This window comes from Chanodichthys erythropterus, chromosome 17, assembly GCF_024489055.1.
Source record: "Chanodichthys erythropterus isolate Z2021 chromosome 17, ASM2448905v1, whole genome shotgun sequence".
Lineage (NCBI taxonomy): Eukaryota > Metazoa > Chordata > Actinopteri > Cypriniformes > Xenocyprididae > Chanodichthys > Chanodichthys erythropterus.
In genome coordinates this window covers 5,755,202-5,775,137 of record NC_090237.1, presented here as the reverse complement: position 1 = coordinate 5,775,137, position 19,936 = coordinate 5,755,202, and the positions used below count along the sequence as shown (strand labels likewise).

At 44.5% G+C, this 19,936-nt stretch overlaps 1 protein-coding gene across 1 annotated transcript in view; it reads left to right on the top strand.

The window, feature by feature from the left end:
* The window catches only part of grik1b (glutamate receptor, ionotropic, kainate 1b), a 52,307-nt gene extending 36,335 nt beyond the window's left edge, over positions 1-15,972 (top strand). Inside the window, exons 13-16 of the mRNA XM_067364649.1 lie at positions 7,312-7,430; positions 7,668-7,885; positions 10,728-10,953; positions 15,683-15,972. Coding sequence (XP_067220750.1) covers positions 7,312-7,430; positions 7,668-7,885; positions 10,728-10,953; positions 15,683-15,972 — 853 coding nt within the window. The remainder of the gene's footprint in view (positions 1-7,311; positions 7,431-7,667; positions 7,886-10,727; positions 10,954-15,682) is intronic.
* The last annotated feature ends 3,964 nt before the right edge of the window (positions 15,973-19,936 follow it).

Genomic DNA, 19,936 nt, shown 5'->3' with positions numbered 1-19,936 from the left:
GGTCTGTAGAAGCTGAACTGAAAGAACGTCTAGGTTACTAATGTAACCCCCGTTCCCAGAAGGAGGGAACGGAGACGTTACGTCGATACTGACGTAATGGGGTCTCGCTAGGGAGCCCAATCACCTCCAAGGATACAAAACAAGCCAATGGGAATTGGCCTGTGAGATTTACATGCCGGGCCCCTCCCCCGGCATCCGGGTATAAATAGGGCCGGCATACTCACCTTCATTCATATTTTTGCTGAGGAGCCGAGATAGGTATCTGGCCGCTCAGCGGTGGCACAAAGCTATGGCAAGGGAACGTAACGTCTCCGTTCCCTCCTTCTGGGAACGGGGGTTACATTAGTAACCTAGACGTTCCCATTCAGTCAGTCACGTTCGACGTTACGTCGATACTGACGTAATGGGGTCCCGTGGAAAACGCCATAGCAACTGAACCACGTTACGAGTGTTAGGGAGGCAGGTGCTGGCAGGCTGAGGCGTGCCAAGTGCAAATGCGGCCCATACTCGCAACCCTCCAGCGCCCAGAGTAAGCCCAGGAATGTCTTCCATACCGGTGGGATGGAGAGGACAGGCGTTACTGTGGAAAAGTCGAAGCTGCTGTTCCTACCCCACGGGGAGAGTGCCGGAACTCAATCCCTCGTTTTCCAGCAACAACAAAAACGCCAGGAAAGCGTTCCCCGAGGAGGGGAAAGCTACGGAGACCACACCCTGCCCGAAGGGAGGTAACGTGTGGAGACACATATGGACTGGTCTGAGAACAGTAACGCATATGGAAGATCTCTGATGTAGGTCCTACCTTTCGGGAGGAACGACTAGCAATCAGAGACGGGGCAAAAAAACGAAGCCGCCCAGGGAAAGACACGGGTTTACCGTCAGGGAAACCTTACCGTGGACAATCTCATATGGGATTACCCGAGGGGAATCACAGCATATGGGCATCTAGTCCAGTACAAGGGCAGACCAACTGGGCATACACGCAAGTACTGGACCTGGCGCCTGACGCCTCCGCCGCGTCTGGCTGCCGCAGGATGCAGGAGGAACTCCACAGGGTTCGCCGTTACGGGGAACTGAACTGAGGAGCGAAAACAGTGCTCGCATTCCCTCTCCCGAGGGAAATGGCACAGCAAGCGAACACCCATGGCTAACTACGAGTAGAAAGCACACGGGTGGACACCGGTTCCACTCGGAGGTTATAATACCTCGCGAATGTGTTTGGTGTCGCCCAGCCTGCAGCTCTGCAGATGTCTGCAACAGAGGCGCCCGTGCGCCAACGCCCAGGAGGAAGCAACACCCCGAGTGGAGTGAGCTCGCAACCCGAGAGGGCACGGCTCGCCTTGGGACTGGTACGCCAAGGCGACGGCATCCACTATCCAGTGGGCCAACCTCTGTTTGGAGACAGCCTTTCCCTTCTGCTGACCTCCAAAACAGACAAAGAGCTGCTCAGAGCTTCTAAAGCTCTGCGTGCGGTCCACGTAAACGCGCAGAGCACGAACGGGACACAGCAACGCAAGGGCTGGGTCTGCCTCCTCCGGGGGCAGTGCTTGCAGGTTCACCACCTGGTCCCTGAAGGGAGTGGTGGGAACCTTGGGCACATATCCAGGCCGGGGTCTCAAGATGACTTGAGAGTAGTCCGGCCCGAATTCCAGGCACGAATCGCTGACCGAAAATGCTTGCAGGTCCCCAACCCTCTTGAAGGAGGCGAGCGCGGTCAGAGCACTGTCTTAAGAGACAGATGTTTCAGCTCGACTGACTCAAGGGGCTCGAAGGGAGCTCCCCGAAGGCCCAAGAGGGCGATGGAGAGATCCCAGGAGGGAATGAGGCGAGGCCTAGGAGGATTCAACCTCCTGGCGCCTCTGAGGAACCTGATGATCAGGTCGTGCTTCCCTAGTGACTTGCCGTCGAGCACATCGTGATGTGCTGCGATGGCGGCCACACATAGACCTTCAGGGTGGAAGGGGACAGCCTCCGTTCCAAACCCTCTTGAAGGAAGGAAAGCACAACACCGACCGGGCATTTCCGGGGGTCCTCCCTGCGGGAGGAACACCACTCAGCGAACAGACTCCACTTCAAAGCGTAAGCGCGCCTCGTCGAGGGGGCTCGGGCCGAAGTGATTGTGTCGACTACCGCGGGCGGTAGGCCACTCAAGTCTGCCGCGTCCCGTCCAGGAACCACACGTGGAGGTTCCAGAGGTCGGGACGTGGGTGCCATATGGTGCCCTGCCCCTGAGAGAGGAGATCCTGTCTCAGGGGAATGCGCCAGGGATGGGCTGTCGCGAGGAGCATGAGTTCCGGGAACCAGGTCCGGTTGGGCCAGTACGGCGCAACTAGCAAGACCTGCTCCTCGTCCTCCCTGACCTTGCACAGTGTCTGTGCAAGGAGGCTCACTGGGGGAAACGCATACTTGCGTAGGCCCCGGGGCCAGCTGTGTGCCAGTGCATCCGTGCCGAGGGTCCCCTCGGTCAGCGAATAAAACAACTGGCAATGGGCGGATTCCAGAGAAGCGAACAGGTCCACCTGTGCTTCCCGAACCGGCTCCATAACAGCTGGACAACCTGGGGGTGGAGTCTCCATTCCCCCGGGAGTGTGAGCTGTCGTGAGAGCGCGTCGGCCGCACGATTGAGCTCGCCCGGGATGTAGGAGGCGCGCAGCGACCTGAGTCGGCGCTGACTCCACAGAAGGAGATGGCGGGCGAGTTGCGACATGCGACGGGAGCGTAGACCACCCTGGTGGTTGATATACGCTACCGCCGATGTGTTGTCCGACCGGACCAGTACATGCTTGCCCTGCAGCAACGGTCGAAACCGGCGCAGCGCAAGGAGTACTGCCAGCAACTCGAGGCAGTTGATATGCCAATGGCGATGGGATCCTGTCCAGGACCCCGACGCCGACTGGCCACTGCATATGGCACCCCAGCCGGTGGCAGAGGCATCTGTTGTGACAACAACATGCCTGGACACTTGCACTAGGGGCACCCCGGCCCGTAGAAAAGCAATGTCCGACCACGGGCTGAATGTGTGGCGGCAACTCGGTGTGATGACCACACGGAGTGAGCCACGGTGCCATGCCCACCTCGGGACCCGGTCGTGCAGCCAGTGCTGAAGCGGTCTCATATGAAGCAATCCGAGCGGCGTGACCGCGGCTGCGGATGCCATATGCCCCAGGAGCCTCTGAAATTGTTTCAGTGGGACCGCTGTTTTCCGCGAGAACGAGTTCAGGCAGTTCAGCACCGACTGTGCACGCTCGTTGGTGAGACGTGCTGTCATATTGACCGAGTCCAGCTCCACACCGAGAAAAGAGATGCTCTGCACGGGGCAGAGCTTGCTCTTCTCCCGGTTGACCCGAAGCCCCAACTGGCTGAGGTGCCTGAGCACCAGGTCCCTGTGTTCGCACAACTGTTCTCGTGACTGGGCCAAAATGAGCCAGTCGTCGAGATAGTTGAGGATGCGAACACCCACTTCCCTGAGTGGGGCAAGGGCCCCCTCTGCGACTTTGGTAAAGACGCGAGGAGACAGGGACAGCCCGAAGGGTAGGACCCTGTACTGATATGCCCGCCCCTCGAACGCAAACCGTAGGAACGGTCTGTGTCGAGGAAGGATCGAGACATGAAAGTACGCGTCCTTCAGGTCGATAGCTGCAAACCAATCCTGGGTGCGAACGCACGTGAGAATGCGTTTCACGGTGAGCATCTTGAACGGGAGCCTGTGAAGGGCCCGATTCAAGACACGCAGGTCCAGGATTGGCCGTAACCCCCCGCCTTTCTTGGGTACTATGAAGTAAGGGCTATAAAAACCCAGACTCCATCTCGGCTGCAGGGACAGGCTCTATTGCGTCCTTCGCCAAGAGAACCGCAATCTCCGCCCGCAGGACAGCGGCGTTGGCCCTGTCACCGAGGTGAACAGAACGCCGCTGAACCTGGGTGGACGCCTGGCGAACTGAATCGCGTAGCCGAGTCTGACTGTCCGAATGAGCCAACGGGACGGGTTGGGAAGACGTAGCCACGCCTCCAAGCACCGTACGAGTGGAACCATCCGGACAACAGAAGTACCCACGGGGGGCAGCATGGAGCACTGTGGCCTGACTCGGGAGGCAGTGCGCCCCGGAGGTCGAGGCTGTGAGTGGAGTCCACTCACATGGCTCCGAGTGGGCAGGGTGGCGTGGGAAGGCGGTGCGTTCCCGGGTCGCCAAGACCCTGCCCGTGGCGAAGGAAGGAACGGCTGAGAGAGAGGGAGCGAAAGCTCGCTCACCCTCAGCGCGGACCTTCTCATATGACCCAGAATTTTTGGAAATTGCTCTTTTATTGAAAATGTGGGTACCGCTGACCTCGCGGCCAGCGGCGGAACAGAAAAGAAAACAAAACACAGGATTTTCCCCCGGGCCCTGTCCCGGGGGAGGGAGCGGTGCGGTCACCGTCTCCGTGGCAACCTCCAAAACTTCCGGGTCTCCCGTCTCAGGGCCGCTTCTTCGCCTTCTTCTTTTTTCTTGGAAGGCGGTTTGGCGGCCTGGCCGGGGGGCGTGGCCTTCCTGCGGGTGGCTCGAGGAGAGTGAGAGGGTTCTGACCTCACAGGAGCCTGAGCCGCAGGGGGACGCCCTCGGCGAGGAGCAGACAGAGGCACAGCCCGAGGCGGATTGGTGGCATCATCACGCCTGGGCAGGATGTGTTTGATGGCCTCCGTCTGCTTCTGCACCGCCGAGAACTGCTGGGCAAAGTCCTCGACGGTGTCGCCGAAGAAGCCAGCCTGGGAGATGGGGGCGTCAAGAAAGCGAGCCTTGTCGACTTCCCTCATCTCAGCCAGGTCCAACCAGAGATGCCGTTCCTGGACCACCAGGGTGGACATCGTTTGACCCAGGGCACGTGCCGTGACCTTCGTCGCCCGGAGGGCGAGGTCGGTCGCGGCGCGCAGCTCCTGAAGCACTCCCGGGTCAGCACTACCCTCGTGCAGGTCCTTCAGCGCTTTCGCCTGATGGACCTGCAGAATCGCCATGGCGTGCAGGGCAGAAGCCGCCTGTCCAGCAGCTGAGTAAGCCTTGGCCGCGAGAGCGGCCATGGTCTTACCCGCCTTGACGGACGGGAGACGCGGACGGTTCCGCCAGGTGGCCGCCGATTGCGGGCATAAATGCACCGCAACCATGGCCGCGTTCCACCTGTGGAATGTCCACATATCCCCTGGCGGCCCCACCATCGAGGGTAGGAGTGGAGGAGGCAGAGGACCGCAGTCTGGCCGTATGAGGTGCCAGCCAGGTCTTCTGGAGCTCCCTCATGCACCTCCGGAAGAAAGGCACTGGGGCGGGACGCGGCTGGGTGCCGCGCCCCGAACCCAGAAACCAATCATCCAACCGCGAGCGCTCGGGGCAGGGTGGAGGGTTCCACTCAAGCCCGATGCCCGCGGCGGCCCGGGCAAGCATGGCCGTAAGCTCCAGAGTCCGCCTCTGACTGAGCCACCACCCCTGAAGGCGGAAGCTCAGAGTCATCGTCAGACTCCGAACCGTTCAGCCCACTCCCCGATGCGGCGATCGACATCCGATCCTCCTCCGGAGCGCCGAAAGTGACGTGGGGCACCCCCGAGGAGGGCCCCGCGACAGCAGTCGGCAGCTCGGCGACACATGGTGCTGTGGAGGAGTGGGAGGTTCGTGGGGACGGACCCGACGAAGTGGCTCCCACTGTAACCCTCAGATCTCCCAGAGCACTAACCGGGCCAGCGGCCGCTACAGCCGCCGGCGTTGGGGTAGTGGCAGAGGGGCCTCTCACTTCTGTTTTAAAGAAGGAGAGGCGCGATCTCAACACCAACATGGACATGCCCTCACAGTGAGGGCATGCGCCATCCATGAACGCTGCCTCAGCGTGCGGTTTACCCAGACACGTGAGACAGTGATCATGGCCGTCAGAGGAGGTCAGGAAACGACCGCATCCAGACACACACGGACGAAAAGACATCTTGAAAAGACGCTGATCGCCCGTGCTGGCTCTTTCAGTAGACCTCACCAGCCGAAGCACCCAGGGACGAGTGTGGCACCGTCCTGTGGGCAGCGCGCCGTCACACCCACCGCTGAGCGTGCCTTCCCACCAGCTGGAGAGACTCGAGCAGCCACCAGGAACAAAAAACAGCCAAGTAGCAATTAAAATTGCTGTTTTTAGGATCTTGTCCTATAGCAATTATAATTGCTGTTTTTTGCCCTTTTGAAATTCGCTCTTCTAAGAGGTGAATGTGCAGATCCGATCCGATCGGCTCCGAAGCAAAAGTATGAATGAAGGTGAGTATGCCGGCCCTATTTATACCCGGATGCCGGGGGAGGGGCCCGGCATGTAAATCTCACAGGCCAATTCCCATTGGCTTGTTTTGTATCCTTGGAGGTGATTGGGCTCCCTAGCGAGACCCCATTACGTCAGTATCGACGTAACGTCGAACGTGACTGACTGAATGGGAACTACACCTCTCATATGAAGCACAACATACTGCCAATGCTAGAACAAGATGGAAGCAGATTGTCACAGACTTATGTTCCATAGGGAACTAGGAGGCATGAGGGCAAAAGGAATGATGGGCACAGACTCTGATTTTTTTAGCTTCAGACTATGATTTCATCCAGTTGAAGGATATCAAAACATGTTTGATATGAATGTGATAGCGAATGTGTTTTTTTTACACTTAAGCAAGATTTGTCGTCTGGACATTAATATGAGAAATGCAATAAAGCCAGTGAGGTAGAGGGCAGAATGTTAGAGCAGGAAACTGCTGAGACCATGATGCATTGCAAATGACATAATCAAATAAAAACAATGATGCAATTTCAAATTATTGAGTTTTTTGGATGATTACTGTCAGTATGAATCTCTTTTTTTTTTATTTATTGCAATATAGTGGCTTGCTTTAGTGGTGACAGTGTTAGTGATGATAATATTAGAGGTATTATATGATTATATGATATTTCATATTATTCACAATAACATTCACAATGCATTTGTGGTGATTCTGGTTTTGCTGGTAAAATTTAGAATCATTGTGGATATTCTGATTTTATTTTTTATTTTATTTTTTGGGTTCGATTTGCTAAAGTCTGTATAAAATCCATGTCAAGTTATATATTACTCATGCAGTTGTCATGAGATATTATATTATATTATATTATATTATATTATATTATATTATATTATATTATATTATATTATATTATATTATATTATATTATATTATATCTTTGGATTTACTCAAAACTATAATTTGCATCATCAATCACAAATGTGGGATTCTTTATATTGAAATGTGAATTATGCACATATACAGTACATTTGTGTGCTTGTGTCTCTCTGCAGGTTTACCCCGTATGAATGGTACAACCCTCATCCCTGCAACCCTGATTCTGATGTGGTCGAGAACAACTTCACTTTAATCAACAGTGTTTGGTTTGGGGTCGGAGCCCTTATGCAGCAAGGTATGAGATTTAACATGTGTGATTTCCTTCTTTAGAGAAATGTCCAAATGTGTCAGAATCTACAAATGTATAATATTCCCAAACTTATAGGAAATATATATCACAACTTTATTAATTTTTATATTTTATAAAATTAAATTAGTAATTTATTGTGAAACAATATAACTATAAAACAACGAAAAACATTCTTGATTTTTTAGCATTTTTAACCACTTGTTTGTCTTGTCTCATGGTCAGGTTCGGAGTTGATGCCCAAGGCTTTGTCCACCAGGATTGTTGGAGGGATCTGGTGGTTCTTCACCCTCATCATCATCTCATCCTACACAGCTAACCTGGCCGCCTTCCTCACCGTGGAGCGAATGGACTCACCCATAGACTCGGCCGATGACCTGGCCAAACAGACCAAGATCGAGTACGGTGCCGTGAGGGACGGCTCCACGATGACTTTCTTCAAGGTTAGGCAACTCGCTTTGATATTGTATTCATTCAATCCAGGTCTCCACATACAAACATTCAGCCTGTTTAAACATTAAAGGATTAGTTCCCTTTCAAATAAAAATTTGAAACCCCTGCACTGAAACTGTAATTTTGACCTCCAACCGTTTGGGGCCAAATGAAGTCCACTATATGGAGAATAATCCTGGAATGTTTTCATCAAAAACTTTAATTTCTTTTCGACTGAAGAAAGAAGGACATGGTCATCTTGGATGATATGAGGGTGAGTAAATTATCAGGAAATATTTATTTGGAAGTGAACTAATCCTTTAAATGCAGTGTCTGTGTGTTTTGTGATATGTGACCCGCCACGGAAACCAGGGACACGATGGCAGCACAACTCTCGAGCAAAATGAGAAAGAAGCATTTTTTTTTTCAAAATTGGTGATTTTCGTTTTTTTGCAGAATCTGTTAGTTGAGATCATGAAGAAGCCTTTCCATGTTTGAGATAGCAGTATTGGTACTGTATATTTAAAAGTGTACATTTTGAGGTTGAAATCGGCTTGTTTTTCGGAGATTCTAGCACGCAGTAGGGGCGTGTCATGTCTGTGTGTATTTCCATACTGGGAAGCATGGCTACTTACTATGCAGCGCTCTGGCCGGCTCTAGCTGATATCAAAATTCAATGAAGAACCGTGGCCGTTACACCGAAAATTTTTTGAAGTACTTCTTCGACAAGCCGGATGCTTATGAACAAGCGCTCACTCATTCTGAAGATGATCTGAGCGACGATGAAAGCGGCATAATAAGACATTACCTCTCTGGAGTCGGGTAACGCGCCGGCGCATTTTGCAGGATTTTTTTCACATTGCAGCAAAACAGACTTCAAATACTCTGTCATTTTTTGTCATAGAGACATAAGTAATATATCAATTGAAACTATAGAATGTCTTTTTTATTTGTGTACACTCAGAGTAAAAACAAAATGTTGTGCTTTTTGTAAAATAAAGAAAACTAACATGATGCGTGATCTCTCATCTCCCTCTGAACAAAGTCCAATCTGATAGTTCTCAGAAAAATGAACTGTAACTTAGTGAATACTAATCACAAAAAAATTAAACTTATGTCTGAAAAAACGTTGAAATGTCAAGTTTTAAACCGTGTAAGTCAAATCGAAAACAAACCTTCTGTGTTTATGTAATCTGTATGAAAAGAGAGCCATGTCAGACGCCCGTGATTCAGCTCATTATCCGCTAATGCGGCCACGCCCACGGAGCCAGCACTATTCAGACACAAATTCAGTCAATACATGCATTCATTGTCTCAATCGTGTATTTAATGTCTTGAAAAGTGTTTTGAATAGCCATATTTAGTGATCTCTGGCCTCTGTTAGTTCAGTTAGTATCCTTTATTATTAATAGTATGCGGTCCATGCAGCTTTACAGGGAGTATGGCTTATCTAAATGAGATGTAAATGAGCCCTATTGTCACTCCCAGCAGGTGAGAACAGGTGAGAACTGCAACTTTAGAGGCGTTTTTCTCCCTGTAGAGCTTTCTTGAGTGCCTACCTTCAAATGGCCACAACTTCTCCAAACATTATCAGATTTCCATGTGTTACACATCGTTGGAAAGCTTGGAGACTACACTTTCAGAATCTGTGAATAACTCAAAATGCCCCAGAACCGACTTTCCGTGACTGGTCACATATATTTGTTTGGCACTGAATTGAGAGAGTTGGTTTGATGGGAGAACAGCAGTTTCACCTCCAGACACTCAGACCTGTGATTTTACTTGCACAGATTGGCGGGAATGATTACAGGACATGAACCTCAGCCAGCGGGAATTCAACATGTACAGAGCGAATTAAAGCAGCTTATAGAGGAAGAGAGGGTTATAAAGACATCTGTCACAACACTGACCTAGACCGGCAAAGCAAAGGATTTTATGACAGAAATAAGTCATAAGCACAGGAAGTCCAGTAGTAAGATCAGCGTACTGTAAATATATTCACAGTGGAAACAATTAACGTGTCTGAACATGAATTTTCTCAGAAGAAACGCTGCTCATCTTCTAAGAAATATTGAATTTCAAATGGGAAATGTGTACTACAAATTTGTAACTCTTTCTTATAGAAACTGATTAGATTTTGGTTCTGGATGCTGATTGGAGATCTTGTGCAAATAAATGTATCAAGTATATATAAATTATATCAGAAACAAATGAACCTTAGTTTACATGCCAACAATAGATCTGCTTATGGTGCTTTATGAATCTGATAAATAAAATAACGTTAATAAAAATGCTTTATATAATAAATACGGCCTCAACATTCAAAACTGTAAAATAGCTGATATATTCACAAAAACAAAGACTAATGGACTAGATTCATTTGCAGAAAAATAATAATAAATTAATAATTGTTTCCTTTTATCAAATTGTGTTGCTGAAATTTTATAACAGCAATAAAACACTTTAGATTGTTTTGTACAGACAATCCTGGTGAGTGATTATTTTATTTTCAAAATGATAAAATAGTTGATATACTCACAAAAACAATGAGGCTAATGAACTAAAATACAATTTTTTTTAATGATTAATAGTTAGTGTCTTTTTTCATATTGCTGTTGCTGAAATTTTATAAAAGCAGTAAAACACTTTGTTTTGTACAGACGATCCTGGAGGACAGTGATTATTTTATTTTATTTTTTATTTTATTGGTAAAGTCTATTGCACACCTTCAAGTGGCTACTTGGATTATTATAAACATTTTTCATTTATGCATTTGTCATTTGGGTATATATTCCCTTGTAAATCGAACCCATGCACATGCTCTACTAAAATGCTCTCAAATATCTTTCCCAGAAATCAAAGATCTCCACCTATGAGAAGATGTGGGCGTTCATGAGCAGCCGGAAGAACACGGCGCTGGTGAAGAATAACAGAGAGGGCATCCAGCGTGTGCTGACCACAGACTACGCTCTTCTGATGGAGTCCACCAGCATCGAGTACATCAGCCAGAGAAACTGCAACCTCACACAGATCGGCGGCCTCATCGACTCGAAGGGCTACGGAGTTGGCACTCCTATCGGTACGCTCACATACAACAATGATTGGTCAAAAATATTTTTTTAAAAAAATGCATTATGTGGTAACATCTCAATGAACTGGTTTTATTCAAGCTGTATTCAGTTATATTTAAAGGTACACTATGTAACTTTTGTCGCTCTATCAGTTAATAAACAGAACTGCGTGCATCTTACAGAAGAAAATTATAGCCAGAGCTACTTTTCTCTGTTTATGTATATGACGAGTCATGCAGGTACTGGGCTACTCTGCAGTGGTTGACATCCCACTGCGTCTAAATAGTCAGAATATAAACACTTATTATAGGGGTACTGTAGTGATTCAGAATAAGACCGAAATGCTGCAACTGAAAAAAAAAAACGCATTTAAATATAAAATCACCAACAAATTAAGCAAACATCTTCATCTCACAACCAAATACAGAAACGAGCTACAATTACTCACAACGCACATCTTTCCAAACCCGCAAGACTTTAATTCATCTTCAGAACACAAATGAAGATCTTTTTGATGAAATCTGAGTGATTTCTGACTCTCCATAGACGGCTACAAAACTGACATCTTGATGCTTCAAAAAGTTCACAAAGAGATCGTAAAACAAATCCATATGAATTGAGTGGTTTAGTCCAATTTTTTCTGAAAAGAGTTGATCACATTATATGATAAACAGATTGAATATAGGCTTTTATTCACATATAATAGGGTGACCATATGCGCCATTCTCCCAGGACGCGTCCTGTCCAAGATTTCAAAATTGCCTAAAATGGCTTGAGCCCTTGCCTCTTTAATTGTGAAAGTGGTCATATTGATGTGCCCCTGGAACGCGATTTCTACACGGAGGTCTGTGCAAGCCACTGTTCTTATTGACATTCTTCATGCAATGCATTAAAATGTTGTCGTATTTGCAATGCTTTGACCGTTCTCTGTAGATCCAGCCTTCTTGCAAGCCACGATCGGTTGATTATGTATAATGCATGCTATTGGTCAAATTATTTTTCAGTCGTTACCTTCCGCAAATATGAAAACAAAACCAAAACTGGGACATTTTATGCAACTTAGGAATCCTGGACAGGACGCATCCTAGGAGAATGGCGCATATGGTCACCCTAACATATAAGATTGTTTTTGGTGAATTAACCCTTTAAGACAGCATCTTAAAGCTGTGACACATCAAGCCAACGTCAAAGTGGCAATAAAAGCTGATATCATTGCGCCTGCTGCACCCATGGTACGGCAGCAAAGTTCCTTGATAATTACGCCGGAATGAGAGTATAGTTCCTATCGGCCTAGAAAATCGCAACTTTTTATTTTCCGTCGGTCTCAGTACACAATGTAACTACAGAAGAAAAAAGTTTTAAATAGGAAAAATATCGAAACTCTTTGGTCATTTTTGAGCAAGATGCTAACGGTCTAATCAGATTCAATGAACTATGCTAAGCTATGCTAAAAGTGGTACCGCCAGACCTGGAGATTGGCTGAATGGATTCGAAAACGGTAAAACTCAACTGTTTAACTCTAGGGGAGTGTTCCTTTAAGAACTAGTATGACTAACCAGCAGTTAAAGAGATAGTTCACCCAAAAAATGAAAATTATTATATCCTCAAGACATTATATCCCCATTCACAACCATTATAAACCTTGGACTAAGGATATTTTTAAATATATCTCCAATTGTGTTCGTCTGAAAGAAAATATTAGGTTGGCTTGAGGGTGAGTAAATCATGGAATCAAATTTAACTATCCCTTTAACTGCTGGTTGGTCAAACTAGTTCTTAAGGGTCATGACACACCAAGCCGTCGGGCTGTCGGTGAGCATCTTTTGGGCTAGTTTTTGCAGTGTTCAAGTGCAGGTTTTTGGCCGAGTCAATCAGCTTTTGTCGCCACTATGACATTACAGTTTTTTCCAATTGCTAACACACAATTTTTCAAACTAGTCTGGTTTTATCAAAACACTTAACACAATTCACAAAACCACACACCCAAACTGCAAAATACCTCATATATCCTGCAAAATGAAGCACTGCAACCGAAACTACACAGAGCATTATCAAAATCAAACTTTTGCATGAAATGGCACACACTTCATTCATATTACCAGATTTTTGCCTAACCACCTACACACTGTTGGGCATAATGAAAAGCACCCCCATCTTTAGTATGCTTTGCCATAATACTAAAATATGTATCAGATTTTTCACATGCACAGAAATATTTGCAGATACACACACATGCTGTTGCAACATTTTTATTTTTTTTCCTTCACTACAGTAAACAAGTCAGTACAACATAAGCACAGCAGATATATTTACATGGGACTGAACAAAAATATTCTTACAAAAAAAGTAAACTGAAAAAAAAAATATATTACAGTAAAAAAAAAAAAAAAAAAAAAGGCAAGAAAAATAATTAGGCAGCATCTTGCCGCACAGCCGGGTCTGGCCACAACGCCTCGTCAACATCACAGGCAATATCTTCCCTTGCCAGACATCGAGGGAAGAAGCGCCTTGAGTGCCTTATCCATCCCTGAATTGCACCCACATCAATCTCATCACATGCCTCTTCCATGGCCTGCACAAGAGGCATGCGCACAAAGGGCTGCCGGTCGTATACCTTCCACCGCCATGCCGAAAAGAATTCTTCTATGGGGTTCAGAAATGGTGAGTATGGTGGGAGGTATTGCACGAGAAATGTTGGGTGGTCAGCAAACCAGTTTTGGACTGGGGCTGCACGATGAAAGCTCACGTTGTCCCATACTACAACGTACCGGTTTCTTTGATGGTCTGCATCATTCATACGCTCTGGTGGTATGAGAATGTTGTGAAGTCTGTCCAGAAATGTGAGAATATGGGCTGTGTTGTATGGTCCAAGTTTGGCATGACGGTGGAGGACACCATGCATATTGGAGATGGCAGCGCACATTGTGATGTTCCCACCACGTTGGCCAGGAACATCAATAATGGCTCTGTGGCCAATGAGGTTTCTCCCTCTTCTTCTGGTCTTTGCTAGGTTGAACCCAGCCTCATCTATAAAGATGAACTCATGTGGGATTGCATGAGCATCCATTTCCAGTACTCCCTGAAAACAAAGAACAAAAATCACTCAATATGGTGTTATCCAGTACACTGGGAAACAATGTTGTGTGTAGTGTACTGCAGTCAATATAGTACTTACATCCACATATGCTCGTCTGAACTCTTTGTTTCTTTGAGAGTTTCTCTCAAACGGCACCTTATAAAGTTGTTTCATTCTGATTTGGTTTCGCTTGAGAATGCGAGCCAATGTGGACAGACTAACTCGTTGAATGTTGTTGAATAAGGTGTTGTCTTGGATGATGTGGCTTTGAATTTCTCGTAATCTGATTTCATTATTTTCCAAAACCAAGTTTACAATGGCAGCTTCCTGTACCCCGGTGAACATTTGGCCCCTTCCTCCACCATGGTGTCGTCTCTCAGTCCTTTAGAAAAAATAAAAAAATATATATATATAGGGCTTGGACAATGCAGCCTAAATATTTTCCCCCACAGTAGAGTACATTGTACAGGAAACTTGTACAGTTCATGAATGGCTGATGTCATACACTAAGTAAACAGGTGTCACCCAACTGATACACTATGACATGGGGTATACTACATGTGTACTACATGAAATTTTGGTTACATACCTGTTCTCCAGTCTAAAGGTCCGGATGACAGAGGCGACAGTAAAACGGCTCAAGTTTGGCTGCACTCTCTGTCCAGCCTCACGCATTGTCAACCCATGGTTGATGACATGATCTACTAAGGTTGCTCTGATTTCATTTGAAAGTGTTTGTCTTCTTTGGCCATGAACTCCTCTACCTGCTCTACCCCTACCTCTCACTCTTCCTCCCCCTCTTATTCTCAACCTCCCTCTTCCTCTTCCTCTTCCTCTTCCTCTTCCTCTTCCTCTCTCTGCAATGTCTTCCATTGTTGTTGTAAAAAAAAAGGTTCTCACCTGTGGTCTTTTCATAGTGCTTACATCCTGATTGAAGTGTTAACAAATAACCACTGAGGTGTTTGGCCAGGTGGCACATGTAATTGGCCAATTAGCTCATGTAGTGTCATTTTGAATGGCAGTGTTTTGAAATGGCAAACATGTGACTTTATGTCAGATTGTTGTGTCTTATGCAGAGAACTGTATTTAGTGAATTTAAAAAGTGCTATTTTGAAATGCAAAATGTGTGTAAAACAGAAAAGGTGTTTAGACTTTTGGAGACTTGAGAAGAAGTTTTGCTCTCTGTGTGTCAGTTTAAATAATTGTGCTGTGCATGTCATTTTAGTGTGTTAGCAATTGGAAAAAACTGTAAGATGCTGTCTTAAAGGGTTAGTTCAACAAAAACATTCTTATATGTGAAAAAAAGCCTATCTGTTCATCACATAAAGCGATCAACTCTTTCCAGAAAAGAATTTGGACTAAACCACTCAATTCATATGGATTTGTTTTACGATCTCTTTGTGAACTTTTTGAAGTATCAAGATGTCAGTTCTGTAGCTGTCTATGAAGGGACAGAAATCGCTCAGATTTCATCAAAAAGATCTTCATTTGTGTTCTGAAGATGGATGAAAGTAGTTTCTTTTTATATACTTCACTTGCCATTTTTTTATGTTTTGTAAAAGTACCTCCATTTTAATATAATTTCAAATGTCAAATCCTTGAAAATGGACATATAGCATTGTCATTGTTGCACCATTAACCTCACTGATGGTTTCTGTCAGGTTCCCCGTATCGTGACAAGGTGACCATCGCCATCCTGCAGTTACAGGAGGAGGGGAAGCTCCACATGATGAAGGAGAAGTGGTGGCGAGGAAACGGTTGTCCCGAGGAGGACAGTAAAGAGGCCAGTGCTCTGGGCGTGGAGAACATCGGAGGAATCTTCATCGTGCTGGCGGCCGGACTCGTCCTCTCCGTGTTCGTGGCGATCGGGGAGTTCATCTATAAGTCCAGGAAGAACCTGGATATCGAGGAGGTGAGCGTGGGACAGTGTGAATGGCACAATAAGTACTAATGGAGCTGGTGGATGTCACATGACTTCAGAGTTTTACACTTTTGCTCCTCGACCCTCCTAAACCCGGACATACACTGACTGAACATTACCTGCGGTGTTATGTGATGTCAGCTGTGTTTTAACTGGGGCGACTGAGCAAAATTTTCAACGTCAACTTTTTTTTCTTTTCTTTTTTTACATTTTTAGAGATGAACAATGAGATGAAAAGTCAGTGAAATATGAATAAAGACCGGAGGGTTAGTTCAGGTGGATTGCGGTTCAACTATTACGCCAGTTAATATATTGTAGAGTAGTTCACATCCATGTAGTTTGTATTTAGATTTAAAGGACTTGAACATTTTATTCTTTACAGACATATTCCTTCTTAATCTAATTTATGATAAGACATGTCTGTGGGTTTTGTTATAGGTGATGTGTGTCATTTTTCCATGTTGAAATGTGAATTTCAAGCTTAATTTGCAGAGGTTGATTTTCCTGAAGTGTGCAAACATTTTTAAAATGCCTGAAAAGTTGAATGTTAGATGGAAAACCTGTTTGAAAACAGTCATTTATTTTATTTGGTGATGTAGAAATAACATACTTCACCTTTAAAGGCTCATGTTGACTGTTTTAGCCTTTCTCTTATAAAATGACTTATTTTATTTCATGACTGTTGGTAACATTTGTCTTAAAGCCGTGTGTTATACGAACCCCTTTTTTAACAGTGAGAACAAACAAACAAACATGTCTATAATGCAGATTTAACATGCAGATCCAGCATTGCAGACGTCCTAACCAGTCATTTTTCTGTCCTCGTTGAAATTGAAGATGCTGTGCAGATCATATGTGATGTTTAATATGCAACGTAATGTGGATAAATGGATCTGAATCTGCACAACAATGTTTTGTCACGGCTCTTTTTGTGGTCGTAGTGATTTTAAACCTCAGATCAATGGACTGGTTACATTTTATTCAGTCTACAGGTGCAAGACTTTTTCTTTTTTGTCATCATGTTTGCTTTTGTATTGTTTGACACTTATGAAAATGCATATAAATATTTTATCACATTGAAATGATTTCTTTATGAGAATAATATATGTGTTTTCTTGATTAATGTCGTTTTTTATTATTTGCCTCTTGTAGTCTGATCAGTGCTTTAATGATGTTTTTTCTTTTCTTTTCACGGATGGGCGTTCAATCTTCTGCATCTGAAACTAATATGGACTGTGTATTGTTCGAGCATTTTATTATTGATCCACATTGGTGATGGGCTTATACTGAGAAAAAGCCATCATTGATTTCTATCAATAAAATCAAGTAATGAAAACAAAAATGATAGGTCAGACAATTGCATTTTAATTCCATTTCCTCCATTAGTAAAGGAAAAATCCATCCAAAAATGAAAATCATCATCAACCAAACTTGTGAGGATTTTTTTTAAATTAAACACAAGGACAATTTTGAATAATCTTCATTTACCATAAAACTAATTCATATGACTTCAGCACAATATTTCATGTTTTCTAAGGTCGAATAATAATATCTAATATCTTTGAGGAACAGACTTAAAATTAAGTCGCTATTCTCTGAAAATCTCCCGTATGCTTAAGCTCTCATTACACATTTGTGATCCAATGCGGTTTGGTGTCAGTGGTGTGAAACCGTTCACCTTTGGGTGAACGTGCTTTAACTCAGTCTTGTAAACCTTTACCAAGTCTTTTCTGAATAAACGAAGAGCAGGTGACCATGTGGAGGTACTAGTATGCAGCTTCTTCAAGGACTTAATGTCTTTCCACTGGTTCTCCTTGATATCTGCAATGCTAGTGCCAGTTTTTGTCAGTTTTTCAGTTCTCACAATTTCCATATGATTATGAGTGCTGGCTTTAGGGCTCGACCCATCAAAAGTATCATCTCTGAATTCATAAGAGGCCTGTGAAATGATTCCATGCAAATGAAGATCAGATGAGACGTCTCATGTAGTGTGTGTGTGTGTGTGATTTTGACTCCCTTCAAAGGCATTGGGGGTTTTACATGAGAGAACACAGAATGAAAAAGTCTTGTATTCTCATTTCTTCGACCTTCTCTGACCTTTTGAATTTGTCCATGTGATGTTCTTAAACTTGAAGGCTGAAACAACACGTCAACCTCCACAAAAATGGATATAAACAAACTTTTTTTTCTGCTTTGACTCTTTTTACTCATTCTGTCAGTGACATAACAACAAAAAAACAACACATTAAAAGTAATTTACATTTTTCCTGCAGCATTTGAGAGCAGATATAATGCAACGGCATTCAAGACATAAAAATACCTTTACAATTAATCAGCCTTAAAAAGAAACGGTATAGTGTGTATTTTTGTCTCCATTTAATGAACAAGGGAATATTATGGAAGTCTATTCCCACTACATAGGAAAAACATGCTTTGTTAAATATGGGATAAAAAGTCATAATTACGACAAACTCAATTATGAAAAAAAAAAAAATACTTTTCCAGTCATAATGACTTTCATGACTTTAAATTCGACTTTATTTCCTCAGAGCATCTCTTCTACTGAAAGATAGTTTGAGCTGCACAGAAGTTTCAAAGAAGCTTTTGCATTAATCTGCGGTGGAGATGACAGTCTGAGGTTTGTGTATTTTGATGAACTCTGGGATTGAGTTTAAAACTGCTTTCATTTTTGTTCACTGGACCGTAATCCTCTAACCCTGCTTTCTTAATCAAAACTGGGAGTTTTTAATCTAGCGTCGCGCAGCGCAGGATTACGGATCTATGACCTTGTGCTGCAGCTGTTTCCTCCTCAGAGCAGCTCTTGGTATTGTAGCGCTTGTGGTGGCTGGAATAATCAGACTTTTTGTGTATATATATATATTATATATATATATATATATTTTTTTTTTTTTTTGCGTGTGCATATGTGTGTATATAACATTTTTTGGTGTAACCTAAGTGTATGTTTGTACTAAGGTAAATCCTTAAAAGATAATGCTGCCTTCATGTGCTATTGGAATTAACTTGTAATGCATATTTACATATGATCAATATATCTATTTAATCATTTGAAGCATATTGTATGATTTACAGTATACACAGAAAAAATATCCTGTTTTTGACTGAAATTCCAGAATCATTAGCAAGCTGACTTGATAGATAGCAGTGATTGTTTATATGGTTTTCAATGAAGCTAAATTGAGATTTTCCCAATAAATAAGCAAGACTAAACCTGATGTCCCCCATAATTCCTGTTCTTTCCGACAACAAAGCACTTGAAAGCACTTGAAGACAAGCTCATAATCACAAATTCAGAAGTGGGAAGTAGTAACTTTGTGATAGCATGTGAAGGCAGCATAAAGGTAGGATATGCAGTTTTTGTAATGCTGTTTGAATATCTCTTTACATCCTGATAGCAATCAATAATAGAAGTGGTCTAAATATTAAAACGTTTACATATATCTTCTGTGGAAGTCTCAGGACGAAAACATCTTCATCCAATCATTGCAATCAGTCCGAATGCAATGATAGGATATCCTACTAGCCTGTCAACATGTGTTTCCATACTTCCACACACCTGCTCGCACAGACATCACACGTCATCAGTGTGTTCAATAAAGCTATGTAGAGTTGTAGACAGACAGTCACTGAGCACCACTAACAAACAGCAGCCGCCTTTTACAGTTCCTCCTGAACCAAAACAATGAGCTTATGCTGTGTTCAAGCCATATCATAACCATAATTATGAAATGGCAACCCTTGACATTCTACACAGAGCTGTTCACATCCTCAGACTCAGATTTATTCGTTTCTGTCAACACTATCAACACCGAACTGAATCTGCATCAGTCAGGTGGTACAAGTAAGAGCTCTGTAAGTTGTTTGTGTTCATTATTATTGTAAGGTTATGTGCTTTGAGACATAATTAAATGCCATCTCTCGTGGCAATTTGTACGTTCATGTGTTTTGAAGGAGGCGTGGTTTGGAGATGCTC